This window comes from Lasioglossum baleicum, chromosome 5 (assembly GCF_051020765.1).
Source record: "Lasioglossum baleicum chromosome 5, iyLasBale1, whole genome shotgun sequence".
In the NCBI taxonomy this organism is placed as follows: domain Eukaryota; kingdom Metazoa; phylum Arthropoda; class Insecta; order Hymenoptera; family Halictidae; genus Lasioglossum; species Lasioglossum baleicum.
In genome coordinates this window covers 9,517,119-9,538,185 of record NC_134933.1, presented here as the reverse complement: position 1 = coordinate 9,538,185, position 21,067 = coordinate 9,517,119, and the positions used below count along the sequence as shown (strand labels likewise).

General features: G+C 40.0%; 1 protein-coding gene and 1 long non-coding RNA gene across 3 annotated transcripts in view; one reads left to right on the top strand and one right to left on the bottom strand.

Moving 5' to 3' along the window:
* The window catches only part of LOC143208773 (LIM and SH3 domain protein F42H10.3-like), a 44,655-nt gene that overhangs the window by 14,375 nt on the left and 9,213 nt on the right, over positions 1-21,067 (bottom strand). For both annotated transcript variants that reach the window (XM_076423563.1, XM_076423562.1), the window contains exon 2: positions 16,068-16,162. In XM_076423563.1, the coding sequence (XP_076279678.1) occupies positions 16,068-16,162 (95 nt within the window). The remainder of the gene's footprint in view (positions 1-16,067; positions 16,163-21,067) is intronic.
* On the top strand, positions 1,679-12,426 carry LOC143208790 (uncharacterized). Its single transcript, XR_013008976.1, has 3 exons — positions 1,679-9,274; positions 9,619-10,265; positions 11,496-12,426. It is a non-coding gene; the product is annotated as an uncharacterized LOC143208790 (long non-coding RNA).

Genomic DNA, 21,067 nt, shown 5'->3' with positions numbered 1-21,067 from the left:
ATGAGACTTTCGCCAACCTATTTGTGGCATTTTTATGATTAAAATAACACTAATCACGATATAATTTCAGCTGTATTTAGTGGTTTAATTGACGATAAAAGTTTCGGACGCAAGGAAGAACAGCATATGGGAAAGAAAGAATCCCTACACGATCTCTCTCCCTGCTCGGAACCGGCGATGGGAAACAAATCGCGACTTGACTGTATGTAATTAGGATATCGAACAACATTCAGTTAAATGAAGAAGCCATTCGACACACGTAGTTGGAAAGACGGCGAACGCAGTACCAATTTGCATCATTGATAGACAAAGCTCGTTATCGCTGGGATCGCATCCAGTGTCCAATAATTTGCACGGCTCTGAATAATAGTAGGGTTGCGCTCGCGCGCGCTCAAGTCGGCGCAAAATGGAACACGACAAATCGGTCGCTCGTTATGCTTTCATCGCGGCTCATTGAATTTCCCTCGGCTCGGGTTTTATTAGATATGCATCGTACGCGAGAGAGCCCGCATAAGAATGCAGCGAGAGTTCAAGTGTATCTGCAACGCGACAGAACACGTTAACGAGCCTTCGAGCGGCGCTGATTAGTCATTGCGTTGCCATGCGCGGCATAAATTATATTCAGCCGTTTTATGAATCACCCGGATCGGTTCGTAGCGATACCGACGACATTTTTCAGAGTTCTTTTATCTATTTTGTTCGCGAACTGTCTGAACAAACGCGTATACACGCCCACGTTGCATTTTCCTGCGCGAATTCATTCACCTGATCGGCTACGGTCGCATGACTCTGGACGAGTACGCCAGCGGACACCGGGAATATGTATTTAATAATCCAATTTGCGCGTAATAGTATTTAATCGATCGATCGAGTTCAATCTCGCGGCCGACGACCTGGAGGATCGCAGATGTCTCCGACCGACGGTTGAATGAAACTTTCTGTCGAAACCGACGCCATTCATAGATTTAACTTTCGTCGAGGCGGAAGAGAAGCGTTTAATAGATAGTTGCCCATTGTTCTTGGTAATTAATTCTTTCGTGGGAGATTACTGCTCGCGATCTAACAATCTTAACGGGGTAGTCTCGTTTCCAGGATTGCAAGGGTGCGGATGCGCCTTCTCATTTCTCGACAATGCAATGATCGGGGTTTTTCGTGGTCAAAAGCGCTAGATAAAAGATCGATCTAGGCCGCAATCGCCCTAAAAAATCCTATTTTTACGTTTACGAGGCGTAATTTCCATTATCCGGCAGCGTAATTTGTGCTATTCGTAAGCATTAAACGAAAAAATAGGACTTTTGAGGGCGACCGCGGCCTAGATTGATCTTTTATCTAATGCTTTTGACTATTGAAAAAACCCATTTTTGCATTATCGAGAAATGCGAAGGCGCATCCTGCGCCTTGCTATCCTAGAAACAAGTTTACCCCTTTAACGCTAAACCTACTGAACACTGAAAGCGATTCAAATGTTTTACAGTAGTGGACAAAAGTTTAAGGACCCTCTAAAAAAGACGACAACTATTTTAACATCGTACTATACGATTTGAACTTTTTTGGGAAGCTAGAGCAATTAGTTTACTACAGGATGTGAAAAGAAATTTTTCCAAAAATTGCAATTGATCGGAATTGTTGGAAAAATACTAAATGTTGCATTTTCAATTTTTTTATATGAGCCTGTATCGAAAATTTAAAAAATATGTTTTGTAGATCTGTGTCAATTATATGCACTGTGAAAGGTTCATCGAAATCGGCTGATGCGGGAGAAAACAACAGGCATTGAAAGATGTAAAAATCCTTGGATTTATTGCAGTCAGAGGCCGAAAATCGTGAAAATATGCAATTTTTACCATCTTTAAACGTTTGTAGCTCATTGCAACGTGAACCGATTATGACGAAATTTCCAGAATATGTTTAATTCACACAGATCTACAAAACGTATTTTTAAAATTTTCAATATAGGCCCACATAAAAAAATTGAAAATGCAACTTTTAGTATTTTCTCAACAATTCCTATCAATTGCAATTTTTGAAAAAGTTTCTTTTCACATCCTGTAGTAAACTAATTGCTCTATAGCTTCCCAAAAAAAGTTCAAATCGTATACATAGTACAATATTAAAATAGTTATCGTCTTTTTTAGAGCGTCCTATAACATTTTTTTATGCATTTATTAAGAAATTGGTTGGGTGAAATAATAAAACAGTACAGGATTAGAAAAATTCAAGAATATCGTAATATTGCATTTAATGTAACAAAGTCATGAAGGGATGAAATAAATTTTTATTTTCTTCCTACTTTCGCAATCAATGCAGAACATTTTCATTTTGCATAAAGAAATTTATCGGATCTATCAACTTCATCATTTCAATAATTGTAAGATACTTTGTTAATAACAAGTCACAAGACGCACAAACGCGTTCATTTCCTGTTTTAATCGTTTCGACCCGCGGTAGAGAGTATTTTCGAGCGGTGGGGAATCGTGGATCGTCGGAAAATCGACAAAAGACTCGCACAATGCGGGCGAAAAGCGACGCGAAATGTCACGGGTCACGCACCGCGGCGATATCGAACGAGAAACAGCACGGTGCTCGTCCGCATTCCGTTGCATTTATGCATCTTCGAGCTCAGCACGCGTCCGGCCGCGCCAGCTGAAGTTCAAACAGCAAGTTCTCTTTCTATCTCTCTTGGGAGAGAGCAGCACAATGCTCGAAGTTCGACGGATTTACATACTCTGAGCGTGGAAGCGTCGCGCGGGTCGTATCGATTCCTCGCGACGCTTTCCTCACGGTACGATAACCAGGTGCAGCTGCACTATCATCACCGATGCATTGGCTGCTAGAGACAGGCAGCACGCATGTGTCCGACCGTCCCCCGATTCGATAAATCACGTGGTCGCTATCGCTGCTTGTAAACAGCTTGTAATCCAAGGAAGCTCTTTAGTCGATAATTATACGATACGGTCTGCCGTGACCTGATAACGGTAACCATACTCGTGATTACCGCGAACTCGCAGACGTGCATATGCATCTGGATGCATTTTAATCAGTCCGTTGAATTTCTTGTTCCTTTTTCAGAGAAGATATCGTGGAATTAAGATGGGAACGATTTCCAGTGGTGCTGGAGTTAGCGTAGGCATAGATTGCCCCCTGGGGCACTGCTCCGGTTTCGTTGAAATCGGGAGCAACGAAGCCACGCCCACTGGGAGGGAGAGCAAGATAAATTTCTTTTTTCTGCTGTAATTTGTTCTAAAAGCATCGTCCCAAAAGGGAATGTAGAGTACTAAGCCTTGTCTTTGCTAATTTTGTACACTTCCGAGTTTACGTTGGGAAATTTTATTTTCCATAAAAACAAAGCCACGCCCACTGGGAGGGAAAGCAAGATAAATACTCCACCATTTCTTTTCTCTGTTGTAATGTGTTTTAAAACCATTGTCTCAAAAGGGAATGTAGGGTATTAAGCCTTGTCTTTGCTAATTTTATACACTTCCGAGTTAACGTTGGAAAATTGTATTTTCCATATAAGCGAAGCCACGCTCACTGGGAGGGAAAGCAAGTTAAATCGTCCCCTATTTCTTTTTTCTGTTGTGATTTGTTCTAAAAGCATTGTCCCAAAAGGGAACGTAGAGTACTAAGCCTTGCCTTTGCTAATTTTGTACACTTCCGAGTTAACGTTGGAAAATTTTATTTTCCATAAAAATCCGCAATTCATTTCAGAAGTTCGCAACAAGTGCGATGATCAAGCGATGCTTGTATGAACTTTTTAAAGAATTATACATATAGAGGAAAGTAGCTCATCCCGAGAATCGATTGCAAAATGGCGTAATTAGAGGCGCGCGGCGTGCCTGTAATGAAACAGGTATCGTTCGGCCAGGCAAAGAAGAACGACCACAAGGTCTCCTTTTTCCAATGACGTCTTGGCCGGAGAAATTTTTCCGAAACTGGTCTTATTGGATTCCGTTACTGCGGTTAAGTCCGCGAATGGCTTCGGAACTTGCCGGCGCTCGCCGTCCTACCAACGGAACGAAACCCTACTTCGACCGCATTACTCGAATTCCAACGAAGGCCGAAACAAGATTGCCGGTTTTTCTCGTTGATCCGCGGGATCGCTTAAAAATATCGACGAGTGCACATTCCGCCGGGAATTAACGCGTCCCGCGCGTGCCTAGCTCGATCAAAGATCGAGCCGCGTGGTCTATATCGAAGTATAAAATACTAGCTGTCTTGTGATGTGTTGACTGCGGATCTTTACGGGTTTCAGGCATACGAGAGATAGTTTTTGATATTTATTATTATTTATTTCGGATCTACAAAGACTGTTCTCACCAAATATATGATAGAATTTTATATGATTTCGCTTTCCTAAAATTTGACTGTAAACGTTGAAAATTGCGTAAAGATCTGCAGTCTAAGGAATCTTTAGCATTTTATTTGTAAAAGATGCTAGAAGATACAAGTCGATAGGTTTTTTATATATTTTGGATCTACAGAGGCTGTTCCCACTAAAAATAGAATTTTGTTTGATTCCACTTTCCTAAAATTTGACTGTAAACATCGAAAATTGCGTAAACATCCGCAGTCTAAGGGATCTTTAGCATTTAATTTGTAAAAAATGGTAGAAGATAAAAGTCGATAGAATTTTTACTTATTTTGGATCTACAAAGGCTGTTCCCACTAAAAATAGAATTATGTTTAATTCCACTTTCCTAAAATTTGACTGTGAAAATTAAAAATTGCATACACATCCGCAGTCTACGGGAACTTTATGCATTTAATTTGTAAAAAATGTTAGAAAATGAAAGTCGATAGAATTTTATATATTTTGGATCTACAAAGGCTGTTGCCACGAAAAATAGGATTTTATTTGATTTCACTTTCCTAAAATTTTACTGTAAAGATTGAAAATTGCGTAAATATCTGCAATCTAGCAGATCTTTATGCATTTAATTTGTAAAAAATGCTAGAAGATAAAAGTCGATAGAATTTTTACTTATTTTGGATCTTCAAAGGCTGTTCCCGCCTAAAAACAGGATTTTATTTGATCCCAAGACCAGAAAGAAAAAAGCAGAATTGCAATTAGGTCTGATTAGCATAAAATTCGAGCAAATTCTCGAGGACTAATAAAGAACGCGAGACAAACGTCGCAATTATGACAAAGTTTCGTTCGAACAGATTATACGAGATGTAAATTTGCGAGGCGACGTAATGCGACCGGTTCCGCAGCACCGATCAACATTCGGACGTTTAAACCCCATAACGTTCGCGATTTATGCATCTAGTTGGCTCATTTGCCGCAGCATTTCACGATCCATTACTCGAAATCTCCACAGCCACCTATCTCGATCGATATTAGCGGTTTCCGTTCGATACGAACTATGTCACGCTCTTCCTGAATTTCTACACAAAAGCTTTCCTTCAATTAGCACGCGCGCAACATGCATTAATTAGCGAGTTGTTTCGTTTCAGTTCATGTGCGACGTTCGGATGTTTTCGATAGGCTGCGAAGAATTTCCACAGACTGGGAAAAACACGCTGTCTTAATTACACTAATCAACGGCGGCATCGTCGAGGCAGTCACTTCCTAGTGTCGCGTTGCATACTCCACGGCAATTAACGTCTCGTAAACAAATTTCGCTAAAACAGACCGCCATTTTCTATTTATAGAGGTTCTCGTCCCGGGATACTTCGATGAAAGTTGAGATTAATTAGTATGCAATCTTCTTGGCTTCCTGTTTTGCTGCTGGGATTAAGAATCGTGATGGAAAAACATTAAATAACAGGAAACAGTAAACCAAACCATTGTAAAAAGTATATGAATATTCTTTAAGAATATTGAATATTCTTCAATAGTCTTCAAGAAATGTCAGAAGTGATTCAAGGCACATGTAATCGCAGCAAAACGTCGCGTACAAGTGTTTCAAGCCACGCTACAGGTATCTATAAATATAGTGGTCCATTTAGACCGTGAAATAAATCAGAAACGGGAAACAAAAATTTCTAAAAAGACATCTGAACAAATAATCCTTAAGAATCGAGAGCAGTGGAGAGAACAAGAGGCAACGAAAATGATTCAGAGCACATAATCCCAGTAAAACGTTGCGTACAAGTGTTTTAAGCCACGCTACAGGTGTCTACAAATACAGTGGTCCATTTAGACCGTGAAATAAATCAGAAACGGGATACAAAAATGTCTAAAAAGACATCTGAACAAATAATCCTTAAGAATCGAGAGCAGTAGAGAGAACAAGAGGCAACGAAAGTGATTCAGAGCACATAATGCCAGCAAAATATCGCGTACAAGTGTTTGAAGCCACGCTACAGGTATCTATAAATATAGTGGTCCATTTAGACCGTGAAATAAATCAGAAACAGGAAACAAAAATGTCTAAAAAGACATCAGAACAAATTGTCCTTAACACTTTTGCTACCACCGTCACAAATATGTGACACCCATAATCTGACAGTTCACTTAAAAACAGTGAAATTAATTTTATGCACTTCGTTGTTGACAGTCATAGTAAAATGCATAATTTCTCAGCGAATCTGTGACTTTCTTCTGCTAAACTGTTTTAATAATTCAAAATTGGGTACGTTGCATTTAATAAAACTTTCGAACAAGGAAGATAAGCAACGAAACAAATGCTGGTAGCGAACATGTTAAGAATAAATAGCAAGAGGCAACGAGGAAAACATCGAGGAGAACCGGACCGATGCTTGTGGACGAGAGTGTAAGTCTCGCCGTCTCGAATCGTACCAAAAAGAGCATTATTGCTTCGAGCAGCATCCTTGTGTCTCGCAATGCACCGCGCCTCGTCGGTTGCAGAGCAGACGGCGAAGTGCAGCGCGTGTGACACACAGGGTTGTAAAATTACATACTGGCTGGCATGGTGGGGCACGGAGGTGCATTGTGGGACAAGGTCGGTTCACCGTAGCCATGCAGCCGGGTCACGCTACGCTGGCCACCCCTTTTACTACTAGCTGTTAAATTGCTCCAAGTTAAAACTGCAACGCGACAGACGACGGCTATACTTCCGGCCCCTTTCTTCCTCCGGCCGTTTCTCACGTGAGCCACTTAAACCTCCTAACAGTCGCCTCTTCTTTCGCGAACGAATCACCGTTACTTCGGAGGATCCTCGATACTCGATCGCCGAGTAAACGATTTATTAAACTCATTTTCAATACTAACACTAAACCTATCGAGCCTTAAACGAAACTCGTACATGTTCCCTTGTAAAAATGACAAGATCGATTTTATTTAGACTTTGTGCAGCTCCTATTGTAATATGTACTCCACTGAAAATATCTATACAATCATTTCTTATGAAATTATCTTTATTATACCAATAACCGTAAAATAAATTAAAAAATATATTAAAAAAACTTTTTAAGAAATGGAACTGAATGAACGGAACACCACATTGACTGTCCGCTCCTTCGGTGCGAAGTGGGTCAGTGGAGTGGGGATGAGTCGGAGTAGGAACGCGTAGTGGAGTAGGGAGCGCTGGCGCGCGGAGTGGGGATCGCTGAACGCGATGACGTACTACCGAGCGTCGCGCGACGAGGAGTGACGGTTAATGTTAAAAAATTTTTCCTCCTAAACGCACAGTTATTTTTTTAATTTGTTTTTTTAATATTGCATTGTCATCCAGTTCTGAGCTATGTTTAAAGTTACAAGTCTCTAGCTATAGGAACCTAATATAAGCGTGGTAAAAAATCTGGTACCAGTATATCAGTTTCAATAGAAGAGTAGGGATTATTAAGAACAATATTCATTTTCAATATCACAGTTCACGTCGAGCTCCGACTGGGTAGAAGAGTGAGGATTATTAACACATTACCGACCGGTGATTATTGCATAATTTTGAAGAATCTATGGTACATGACTAAACACTTTTTAATGGAACCTTCAATAGCAACAGCAATTTTCATTATGAACTAACAAGTCACCCTTAATAACATCATCTAATAGTTTCATTTAAGATTGCAGTATAAAAGAAAATTTCTATGCTTTCTTTTGGTACAGCACAATTATTGAAAATCCTATTAATAGGCTTCCGGTAGGTAAAGTGTTAAGAACAATATTCATTCACTCCATCTGGTTGGAACAGCAGGGATTATTAATAACAATGAGAGAGAATGTTGCTCGATCGTAAAATTCATTTTCAATATTAGAGTTCACGTCGAGCCGCAAGTGGGGATTATTAGAAGAGTAGAGATTATTAAGAACAATGGGGTCTCGTAAAGACACTTCTCTAGCGTTTTAGTAAATAAATACCGAGTGTGCGACGGGAAATAGCGGATCACGCACTCGCACGACCCAGAGAATTATCTGTAAGTGGTCTTACATAAGCCTTCATTATTTTACTAATGATGTCTTAAGCGGGATGATATCACTCTTATCGCATCTATTCTATTCCGCGACTTGTAAAGAGAATGTTTCTTCTAACGCGTGTGCAAGCTTCACGATCTGGTTACACAAGTGCCAACTTGTAAGGACGACTCGAAATGATCGACGACCATTCATCAAAATGGCGTAGTTCATCTATTTATATTATAGTGGGAGGGATGGAACCTTTCAGATAAATAAAAAGAGCCGAGGAAAGTCGCAATGTTCAAAATCATAAAGCGCCTAGAGACAAGAAAGGAATTAAACGATTGTAAAAATAGGCTGAAAAACGAGTCTCGTAGCGAAAAACACGTTTCGCCGTGAGGATCGTTCAAAATGGCGCCGAAGAGGCGCGTACACGCGTAATGACCGGCGTTTTACGGTTCTCGAGTTTCCCTCCGCGTCAGATTTTGTTCTCAAAGGCCGGCCGTGTCTTATTACACTAATCGTCACATTCTTTAGCCGAGTTGCTGTCAGCGGAAGCGCGTGTCTCTAACTAAGAAGAAGAAGAAGAGGAGGAGAAGGAGGAAGAAGGAAAAAACAAGCGGAAACAAAAAGAAGTTGTAAAAACCGCGAAACGGTTTTCACAGCGGTGTACTCGCGGCCGGAATCATCTGAATGATGACGGGATGACTTGTGATAATTAGATACGTTTATCGCTGTTTGAGGTGAACCGCACGCATTACAAAGCACACGACAGCCTCCTCTGCGTATTCTAAATAGGGAGGAACGAGGGGAAGTGACTCATTCGTGGTGAACCGATGACGATCCGCCTCGAGGATGACATCATTCTCCGGGGATTTATTAAAATCTGACGCTCGATCCTCGATCGGGACGGAATCGTCGGTCAACTCACTATGTATACCCTATTAGGAAAATTACAGACTCGAAAATCGAGTGAGTCAAGCTTTATTTTTAGAGAATTTTCATTCGAACTCGGGGAATTTTGTATCAGAAAATTGACTGATTCCGGAGTCAAGATACATTCGTCCTATTTTTATAGAATTTTAATTCAAACTCTGGAATATTTATATGAGAAAATTGATTGATTCCAGAGTCAAGAGACTCACAAGTTCTATTTTTATAGAATTTTAATTGAACTCGGGGATTTTTATATGAGAAAATTGAATGATTCCTGAATCAAGAGACTCAATTTCATAGAATTTTAGTTTGAACTCTGGGATTTTTGCATTAGAGAATTAACTGCTTCTCCAGAAACGATCACTCTGGCATTCTTGCAGGTGCGGGGCACAGTAACGGCAGAAATCTGACGGCGCAGGGAAAATCAAAAGGAATCAGCCGAGCAAAACCGGCGGAACACGTGTTACCTTTGGCCATAGACTGAGGAATACTTAATTCAGCGCACGTCGTCTCGGACAGCTTGCAACCCGGAACAAGTGTCCACGCGCATTTGTAAGTAACAACAGTACATACACTGTGCTCCCATCGTTCTTGCAATTTCAATCATGCTTTGTGCTAGTCTAGACGAGGGGAGAATCACTGGGACACTGACACGGACTAGTCTTGAGCTATTGTTTCGCGACACATAATACCTAAAGTGGATCATTGAACATCATAGAAAATGTTGGTTATTGACATGGGGGTTAAATCAAAATATATTCTCTAACTTCCATATATGTATACATATAGAAGTATATTCTCTTACAAGCGATTAAGAAACGACGTGCTAATCGTGACAGCGATGAACATGAAACACGAGGAGATAAGAGGATCCCACAGGAAGCTACGGAAGGCGGTGAACTTCGGGTATCAACGTGGAAGGCATTAATTCACTGGACTGTACATCCACAGAGGACTGTCTCGCTTGATTCGAATTATTTTCGTCGGTCAACGACGTGGGAAACATCTGGTGGAAACATCTAGCACGGTACGAACTATACTGGATATACTGGATCATAGAACGCAGACCAGTTTGGATTCAAATAATCCTCAGGAGATCCTGCTGACAATGAGATGCAATTCGGAAAATCATTGCTGCATGACTTCGAAATCTAGAAGATTTTATTAAATCGAATTATTTGTTAACACTAAACCTACCGAGCTTTGAAAGTAGCCGGTAACACATCTTAGCTTATAAAAATAACAAGATTGAATTTATTTGATGTTCGCGCAGTTCATATTCTAATATCTTGTATTATTTGAATAATTGTGAAATAAAAAATCTGGAACCGGTCGTTTGACCGGTGATGGATTTATTAAAAATTTATCAAGTAACGAATGAGAATGAGAGTTCGCATAAAGTGACAAGAATGTCTTTGAACGGGTGAGATTGATACTTTCCATCGGTTTGAAGGGAAAATATTCATCGGGCCGGTCGATGCTCACGAAGGAGGTCATCGAGCACCGTGCACCGGGTCGCAGCCCGTACATACGGGCTTATAAAAATTAAATGAACGATGGACAGACGCGAGAAAGGGGGAAGATAAAGCGCAAGGGAAATGAAGGCGAGGATGCGCGCGGGGCCTCGAGGGGGCGGCTACCAGACGAATGAATGAATCTCACGACTCACACGTGTTCTGCTTTGCTTATTCGGCCCATCTCGTCTGATTCGACACGCATTGCCGACATATGCGTCGCCGGCTGGCTAAATACCGGCCCAGTAATTCGCGAATCTTTTAAATGTATAAAACCATTGCGTCTAATAATAATAAACAAAAAGATGAATTTGTTTGCTCGGAAAACTGACTGTTTTAGTGCGAACTCTGGGATTTTCGCATCAGAAAATTCACAGATTCCAGAAACAAGATGCAAACGCCCCATTTTTATAGAATTTTAATTCAAACTCTGTGATTTTTATATCAGAAAATTGACTGCTTCTAAAATCGAGATACAAACGCCCAGTTTTTATAGAATTTTAATTAAAACTCTGGGATTTTCGTATCAGAAAATTAACTGCTTCAGGAATCAAGAGACTCAAGTTCTATTTTGATAGAATTTTAATTTGAACTCTGGGATTTTTGCATTAGAAAATTGACTGCTTCAGGAATCAAGAGACTCAACTTCTATTTTTATAGAATTTCAATTCGATCTTTGCGATTTTCGTATAAGAAAATTAACTGATAATAAGGAAAATGATGAATGTCTTTGGAATTTATAGTATCACCGGCACATATGATCCTGCAGTTGGGCAGAGAGGTTCCACGAAACGTTCGCAGCCCTTCCCAAGAAAAATCTTCCTGGCCGTGAATGGCGGAACGGGTTACGCGGCGAATTACGCGGCAGCGGGCACGTAACAGGAGAGAAATGCAGACTCGAAACCCGATGGAAAATGATTTCGTCATCGCAGATGCTCGAGCGGAATACTCCGCGAGTCACCGGACCCGTTTCACGGCGAAACGTTGCATACCGATGTAACCGGCCCGCGAGAAACCGCGATCGATCGATTCCTACTCGCGAATTAAGTTGTCGATAGACTGAGGACCGGTAATCCTTATTTAGACATTGAACGAGGCAAATGCTTGGAGTACTTTCAATAATCTCTGTACAAGTGTCTTTGGATCGTACGATCATCAAAATTCGATGTAACACAAACGATGTTCAATCAACGACCGACAAATAATATTCCGAACAAAACGCTCCATCACATGTACACTTATTTGTTTATTTCGTTCAAGCAAATTCACAAATTTTTGTCTTCACATATTTTGCCTCGCAGTCATTATTACATATACTGCGGATCTTTATGCACGTATGGCGTCTGAAAATTTTCAAAAAATTCTGCAATGTAAAATTCGATGTAACAAACGATGTTCAATCAACGACCTACAAATTTTCCGAACAAAATGCTCCACCATGCACACATATTTGTTTATTTCGTTCAAGCAAATTCACTTCACACATTTTGCCTCTCACTCATTACATATGTATTAGACTGCGGATTTTTATGCACATATGGCGTCTGAAAATTTTCAAAAAATTCTGCAATGTAAAATTCGATGGAATTTGGTACGATTTTTATTCATTACGGATCTACAAAGGCTTGTATCACTGAAAATAAGATTTTATTTAATTCCACTTTCTCTTGAAATTCACCTACAAAAATTGAAAATCGCATAAACATCCGCAGTCTGCTCGTTATGGTTGGTTTCTCGTACTCATCGCACATATGTATTAACACATGGTACAAGAATTCGCAGGTTAATGAAAATTGCGTTGTTGAAGTTCTGGCAACTTCGTCGAATGCTGAAGGTATTGTGCATGATTCTATTGTGCCAGAGGTCATCACAAAGTAGCGTTAGACTACGCACGCTCCTTCCTCGGTCCTCGGCAAGGTGGAAACCACCATAATTTCATGTACGTCGACGACGCGAAATTGTACGTGGCTCGAGCTCAATTTCGTTGCATCGTCCGACGACGATTTATCAGTGGAGAACTTTCCGATCGGTGGGACCGGATGCATTCGTTAAATGATCGATCCAGCAATTGAGCCTATCGAGGCCACAGACTTCGTTCCTCGTTACTCATGGGCGTTGCCGATTTTTACAATACACCGCGAATTTTGGTGCATAATCAAAATCGTGTGCAATAGTTCAAAGATACAGAAGCTGCATACACATTTATCTTTTGCTTTTATAATCGCATTACTCGATCAGAAATAATACATTTTTAAATTCTTTAACTCAAGCTACATCTAATATTTTTCATAGCTCCCAACACTGATAATAATACAACGTTTTTAAATTCCTTAAATCTGTGTTTGCAATTAATTTTCTCCTACTGCTCGTGGTGAGTTCTGCAAATTTATTTCAACCTATTTCGATGAACGTTCAAGCTACATCTAATATTTTCATAGACCTCAACACTGATAATAAAACAACGTTTTTAAATTCTTTAAATATGTGATTGAAATTATTTTTTCCTACTGCTCGTAGTGAGTTCTACTTTGTTTCAACCTATTCCGATGAACGTTTAAGCTACATCTAATATTTTACATAAATCCCAACACTGATAATAACATGTACAACGTCTTTAAATTCTTTAAATCTGTGATTGAAATTAATTTTCTTCTACTGCTCGTGGCGAGTTCTGCAAATTTATTTCAACCTATTTCGATGAACGTTCAAGCTACATTTAATATTTTTCATAGACCTCAACACTGATAATAATACAAGATTTATAAATTCTTTAAATCTGTGTTTGAAATTAATGTTCTCCTACTGCTCGTTGTGAGTTCTGCAAATTTATTTCAACCTATTTCGATGAACGTTCAAGCTACACCTAATATTTTTGATAGACCCCAACACTGATAAATATGATTATTTACCGCACCTTCCCCAACTCTATTATAAACGCGTATAGACTACCGGTTTACTAATAAATTTCGCTTTACGATAATCTTCTGTCATAAGCTTTTCATATAACGGAAAATGGTAGTGATAATCAGCCGCAGGATGGTCTCGCATCGCCTAACGACGGCTCATTTATCAGCTGGATAAGATAGTATGTATGTATCACCGAATCGAGCGTTCGTTAATATTCTATCGGACGGCTCGTTATTAGAACGTATTAAGGACTTCTCCGGCAAAGACTCTAATTATCCTGTGCACCTGATTAGCGAATACAGCTACTTTGTCTCGTCATTCATGTTCGAATATACCTGTATTAAGAGGGAGAGAGATACTGTATCGCGTTCCTATTAAGCTCCGGAAATCGTGAAATAAAAGGATTCTTGAATGTCTATTAAAAATCTTATGTATCAGTTCTTTCCACTTGGTGCTAGGCTAACGATTTCCTGGGTGTAAATCAAGTGAAAAAGTATGTATGCTGGATCATTTATCATCCTCGAAACCGGTACACATTATCGGCCCGAAAATGATGTTGAGCTTTGCAACTAATCGTGCCGCTTGTTGCACAGTTTATCATTAAGGAAGTTATAATGTACTGCTATGCGGTTTGATTGGTTTTTTATTATGCCATTGGTCACGTTGTTCGAATGTGCAATTCCAATTGATAAAAATGAGATAGAGTAAAAAATAATTATTGATGATATTTTGCGGTGAATAAATTACGTCTTCTACCAAGTAATTAATAAAACGTTTCTCAGAAACATCGACAATAAAAGTTCCTCCAGCACGCGTCGCTGTCGGGGAAAAACTATTTCGAAATTCGCAGCGTGGGTATTTACATTTTTCAAGCATTAAGCATTCCATTAAAAAACCTTCGGATACTTTCGTGACTCAGTGCGTGCACCATTATCCTTGAAGAAATTAAGAAAGCTGAGGAACACTGACTCAACCTACAAACAAACTTTCGCAGAAATTGGATTAATCGATCATGCCATGAATGCATATCCTCGGAATTTCATTAACCGCAGGTAGAAAAATTTTCAACTGTCCACGAAAACGATAAAAATCGGACGAAGTCTTGAAGAAACTGCTCCAATAATGCTTCTAAATAATTGCAACTGGCCTGATCAATGTATTCGTGTTTCTAGAGTGAAAAATAGGCGAATAAAGGAGCAGCTGAAACATTTCTCGGAGCAATGCGAAGAATAGACGCCGTAGAAGGTGAAAGAGGAGAACACACAGTCTGTACATTTCCCGCGAGCAGATCTACAGGTCTGTCCAGCATCCCGGTGCTTTGGGATCCTTTCACCAGGATCCTCGAAGGAAACGTTACTGTTAGGCCACTCGCCGATGCACCGCTACCGTGGACGCACGGCAAGGACGCGAGGCCGCGGTCGGTCGAAAGGAGCCCACGAGGATAAAAGAGGAGGATCCCTTGGAAAGCTACGATAGCCGTATATTATCCTGACCGCAGGACCGCTCGCTTTCGCTGCATCGACACGCTTGGCATGCGTTTAACTATCAAAAGACTCGCAATACCGCTCGCAGGCGAACGGTCCCGACCTTCTCTCCCGTCTGCAACACGCCTCGAAACCCGCGTCTCGTCGAATTCCAGTTTATTAGCCAGTAAATTGCTCCCTAGGACAATGATATCAGCCGGAGTCTGCACGCGAATCCTCGGATCGTGCTCTAACTCGCTGGCGAGTACGATTTGCAGAATTTTTCGAGGGAAGACCGATACAGAGAAGCTTATAAAAGTTTTGCAGGCTTGTTCGCATATATTTGAACTGCATATATAAATTTTTTTATGTCGTTAGTGTTAAAGGTGTGGTAGTTATTAATTAATGAAGGTACGAGTGGTTCGAGGTAATTTTTCTTTTGGAGGGTGTATTTTGAGAATTTTTTTTAAGAAAACCGACTGATAGACTTTATTGAAACTTTGCAGGATTGTTCACCCATGTTTGAACTGTACATGTGATTTTTTTCATGTCGTTAGCGTTAAAAGTGTGGTAGTTATTAGTTAATGAAAGTACTAGTGACAGAGGCAGGTATTAGGGTTCGAGGTAATTTTTTTTCTTTTGGAGGGTGCATTTTGAGAATTTTTTTTAAGAAAACCGACCGATAGACTTTATTGAAACTCTGCAAGCTTATCTGTACATGTTCGAGCCACATTTACATATTTTTTCATGTAACTATCGATAGTAAGAAATTAACTAGAAAGAAGGTTTTTTAAGTAAATATCCATGACGCGTTCTCAAACGATCTAGCGATAATATTGTGTACAGATTAGGGTTGAGAAGCAAATAGGCGAAGTAGGTGTGTCCCGAATAAACTCGGGAGCGCGAAAGGCAAACAAGACAGAGCAGACAGACTGTTTTACTTACGCCTCACAGTATGGCTGTTTGTTGAACCCTTTGTATGTCCGCATGTTCAGGATCATCCCGCAACCCTGACATTTGAAGCACTGTTTGTGCCATATCTGAAACAATAAACCAGTACAAATTACTATAATGAAATAGAAAAGTGCACAGAACAGTTCTGGCATTTTTATATTGAAAACTAGAGAAATAGTATTTTGAAAATTTTCAATATAGGCTAACAGAAAAAGTTGTAGAATGCAACTTTTAGTGTTTCCTCTACAATTCCGACCAGTTGCTTTGAAGAAATATCTCTTCACATCGTGTGGTAATAGTAAATTTATTGTAATTCTTATAAAATTTAAAATTGACAGTAAATTTTAAATAAAAATATAAATTAGTAAATTTATTGTGATTTATATAAAATTTAAAATTGAGGAGAAATTTTAATAGGGTTGGCAAGGAAGTAATTTCGATTTTTCAAGATAAAATAAAACCGACTTTCTTTATTCGAGCGATGAGCTTTAATCAGTAAAATATTGTCTTATTTACTCATATTTTGGCAAAAAAACATCGAACAAAAGGGCAAGTATTCATTAAAGTTTATTGCTTGAAGAAAAAATTGGACTCTCTATTTCACCTTAAAATACCGAAATTACATTCTTGCCAGCCCAATAATTGCTCTAACGTCTCAAAAAAGTTCAAATCGTATACGTTATCAATTTTTTCAAAGGGTCCGAATATTAATGTTTCAGCATTTGAATATTTCAAACCAGAGAGCAGATGATGGAAGATCGCGAACTCGAATCGTGGACTATCGCGGACTTTCCGTCGCGCGATCCGGCGAAACAAAAGGATTCAACGACCTTTGTAGCAGTGTTACTCATCGCGGGCATCTATTATCTGCCGGCGAATCCTCGGTGGCGTGCGTTTTCCGTCGTGCCGCGGCCATAGATCATAGTCGATGCACTCTCCGGTGCTCGCCTACGCGCGTTAGATCCGTTTCGAGCGCGGTAGACAGGCGCGGTGAAATACGATCGTTTAACGTGCTCGATAAGATCGTGGACCGCGCGATCCGGCCGAGTGAAAAGCGCAATTATCGTTTGATTCCGGTGGCCAAGGTCAGAGAACCAACTTCTCTCTTTCTCTCTCCCTCTCTCTAGAGGAGAGAGAAAGATCTCTCGATGGGTCAGCTTCCCCTGAGGACCTTGAACGGCGGCCTCACCACCACGACCGACCACGATTCGGTCCCAACTATATTTACTTTGCTCTGCACTGGTCTCCGAGAAGGGGACTCTTGGATTTGAATTACAATTAGCCACGTTCTAAGAACCGCTGTCGGTACATCGATACACGGTGTCTCGGTTGACCCAGAGATAACCGAAGGCCATCGTAGGCGCTCGTTGTTCGCCGATAATTGGCAAGGCTGCCCGGCTGTCGGATATGTCGAATAAGGTCGCGGATCTACAGCCGAGAACCGATCCGAAGGTCTCTGTCTCTTCTCGACTGAAACTCACACACACACATGGTAACTCTGAACTGAGTCACGAGCCAGTGAGTCAACTTTGAGCACCACAAAGGGTTGGGACTCAGTCGCGGATTTCTTGCGATTTTGTTTAACCCTCCGCGGTTCCTGAGATACATCAATAATTGGACTAATGATTGACTCAGAGCCACCACTAAAAATTGCTGCACCATTATTCAAAATATTGTTTACATTAAATATGTTGGAGTGTAACCAATTACTAGACTGCGGATCTTTGTGCAAAATAAAAATGTTTTTAATTGATTATGGGGAGCAGGAATGCCATAAAAATTTATTTCATCCCTTAACGACTTTGTTACATTGAAAGCAACATTATAACATTCTTGAATTTTTAAACTCTTTCACCGTTTTATATTTCGTCCAACCAATTTCTTCATAAATGCATAAAGATCCGCAGTCTACGAATTACTGAACATTTAAATATTGTATTAGGTATTATATCAAATTCATATTTATAAAATGAAAAACATCATATGGAATATAATTGTTCTTGGTCGGAAGAAATGTTTCATTTTCTAGATAAAATAGCTCCGGCTACAAAGGGTTAATAAATTCTTTCCACATTTCATTAGACAATTCTTAGAAGAAATTCTTAACCCCATTCCATTATTCATTCCATTATTCCAAATATTGTTCACATTATTAAATATGTTGGGATCTAACCAATTACATACTAAACAATTAAGTATTGTACGAGGTATTATATAAATTTCATATTCATAAAATGAAAAGATCATACATAATGGAACTGTTCTTGGTCGGAAGAAATGTTTAATCTTCGTGTTTAAAAAAGATTCATGTTTTTAAAAAAGGTTTAATTTAGTACATATGTAGTACTCGGTAAAATAATGTTTAATCTTCTTCCGAATGTAGTAACTATATTGTGTAACGATCGAAGAGCAATCTGGAGGTTTCGCAGCGCCGCGAGAAGAAAACGGCTGGTCGAAATTGCAACACCGGACTCAATTTTCTGTCCAGAACGCGGCGCCATTGCAAAACCTGGGAAACAAGAGACCGGAAACTGAAAGGCGGGGCCCCGATCCGCGTTAATGATCGTTTCGAAAAGTGCGCTTGGCCAACAGTTACGACATTCCACCGCTAATCAATAGTTAAACGCGATCAACTATCATCGTTTAGATCGACCTGTTCGCCGACTAACTTTCCGTCGTTAGTAAGGTGCGGACAGAATCGGCATACGTGATCCTACAATTAGCATAATTATCAAGAGTTGCTTCGTGTAACTAATAAATCATCCAAATAACTGATTAGACACAGAAAAACGTAGGTAATTAGCTATTTAACAAACACGAATTAAGATACGCGCACGGTAACGACATGGTGAACGATGTTTACAAAGAACAGTGAGCAGATCGCTAATTCTACAAGTCTAAAGTACACTATTGCTATCTATATAAATTAACATTAATGAACAGGTTCTAAATAGTTGTACAAACATTTCTTGAACGAATAAAGATAACGATTGTTACATAAATAGATGATAAGGAAATGTAGAAAAACTTTCTTGGTGAATAATTACCACAATTTATAACCCAGCGGCGTATAAAAATTCACAAACATAGTTCAAACGTACACAAACAAGTCCACAAAGTTCCATGAAGCTATCTCATTTAAATTCCCACAAAAAATTCGCACAGTACACCCTCCTCCAGATGAGATCAAAAGATGAAAATGATGTTTCGTAGCAATAGAATGTTAATGTCGGAGGGATCGCGATGATCAACGATTTAGTAAGTAAAAGATCGAGCAGGAAGGATCGAGAACGATCGATCAGAGGAATCCTTGGCGTCCAGAAAAAGGAAAAGAAGAAGGAGAGAAGTACCGCGCGTGTGCAAGTACCACTTCGCGCGCCGGCAATGGCGCATTCGCAAACGCGGCACGTTTCGATTTCTAGACGATGCAGGTCGTCAGTGTCAATCCGTGAGCCGGGTCGGCGGAATGCAACGTGCACCGAGTGCAACGGTACCTTATTTGTATCGCTCGGCCAATGTTAATCGCGTGAGGAACACGGCTGTTCCCAGCGAACGACGTTGCATTCGATCCGGCGCGGCGCGACGACGTCCGACGCGCCTGTGCATCGAGCACGTGGATCTCGTTGCTTCAATTTAGTTGCAATTAGTTGGCCGCGATTAGCGGTAATTACCGTGGTCCCGCTTTTCGAGTCGTCCACAGAACAGTTAGCCGGCGGCCGAACCCTCGAGCTCGATCTCCAAATTGATTTTCTTCAAGTAGATACAATTTCAGCAACTCGTGCTCAGACCTCGAACTCCAGAACTTAATTGTGCAATTCTTACACTCATGAATAGATTGCGGATTTTATGCACTTATGACAAAAATGTTAGAAGAATTTAAAAATATTATTATGTACATTATTTTTTACATATTAAATAGATTAAGGAAGAAAATAAATTTCTATTTCACTCTAGTTTGTTACAATTCAAGCAGAAAATTTTTATTTTGCATAAAGATCCGCAGTCTACATACTTATGAATTAACAAAGACTGCACCTTTGAAGGTAACAACTCCGAAAAATTCACAAGTACAGTTCGAACATTGGTGAACAAGCCTGTAAATTTTCAGTAAAAGCTATCTGTCGGTTTTCTTAAAAATAATTCTCAAAATGCACCCTCAAAAACAAAAATTACCTCGAACCCTAAAACCTGCCTGTGCCACTCGTACCTTCATTAATTAATAAGTACCACACTTTTGACGCTAAATACATAAAAAAATTCATGAACACAGTTCAAACGTGGGTGAACAAGCCTGTAAATTTTCGTAAAATTCTACCGGTCAGTTTTCTGCAAAAAAATTCGCAGCTCGTACTCTCAGGGGCGGAAATGCTTTTTACCACGTTTCTTTTTAAAGAAAGACCAATCGAAATTCTTTAATCGAAATTCGGTTGACCCACGTGGAAAGATTCCGGAGGCTCGTGTCCATATCGGATTGTGGATCTCTGGTGTCTTGCGAAACGAGAACCGGGTTGTAGAACGACCGAAAAACATTCCAAAAACGAGTGAAAGTGCACTCTGTCAGCGTTTCGCACCGCGGTCTGTTTGTAAATATTACCTGGATACGAGTGCAAATATTGTAATTGAGTAATCGAGCTGAATCACCGCGGATCCTCGCGTAGCCGTTCGATTGCGCGAATTCAATCATCGACGGGAATGACGAACTCGGACGGTCACGTATGTATACATACGTACATACATTGACGAAATCGTTTATTGCCTTTATCTTTATCGCGAGACCCCTCGATGATTCAATTAACTCGGCCGATCTGCCTCCGCTCGAGAGCGGAGCAAATAAATTTTATGGTCGGGGGCCATTGTGCCGGATCACGATCCGAAGCTGATGCGGCACGCTGCTGTCAATTGGAAATTCATTTTTTTTGTTGTAATTAATTCATTTTTCAGATTAAACATATTTAGTATATCTCTCCAATAGAACCGCCATAGCGTTACAA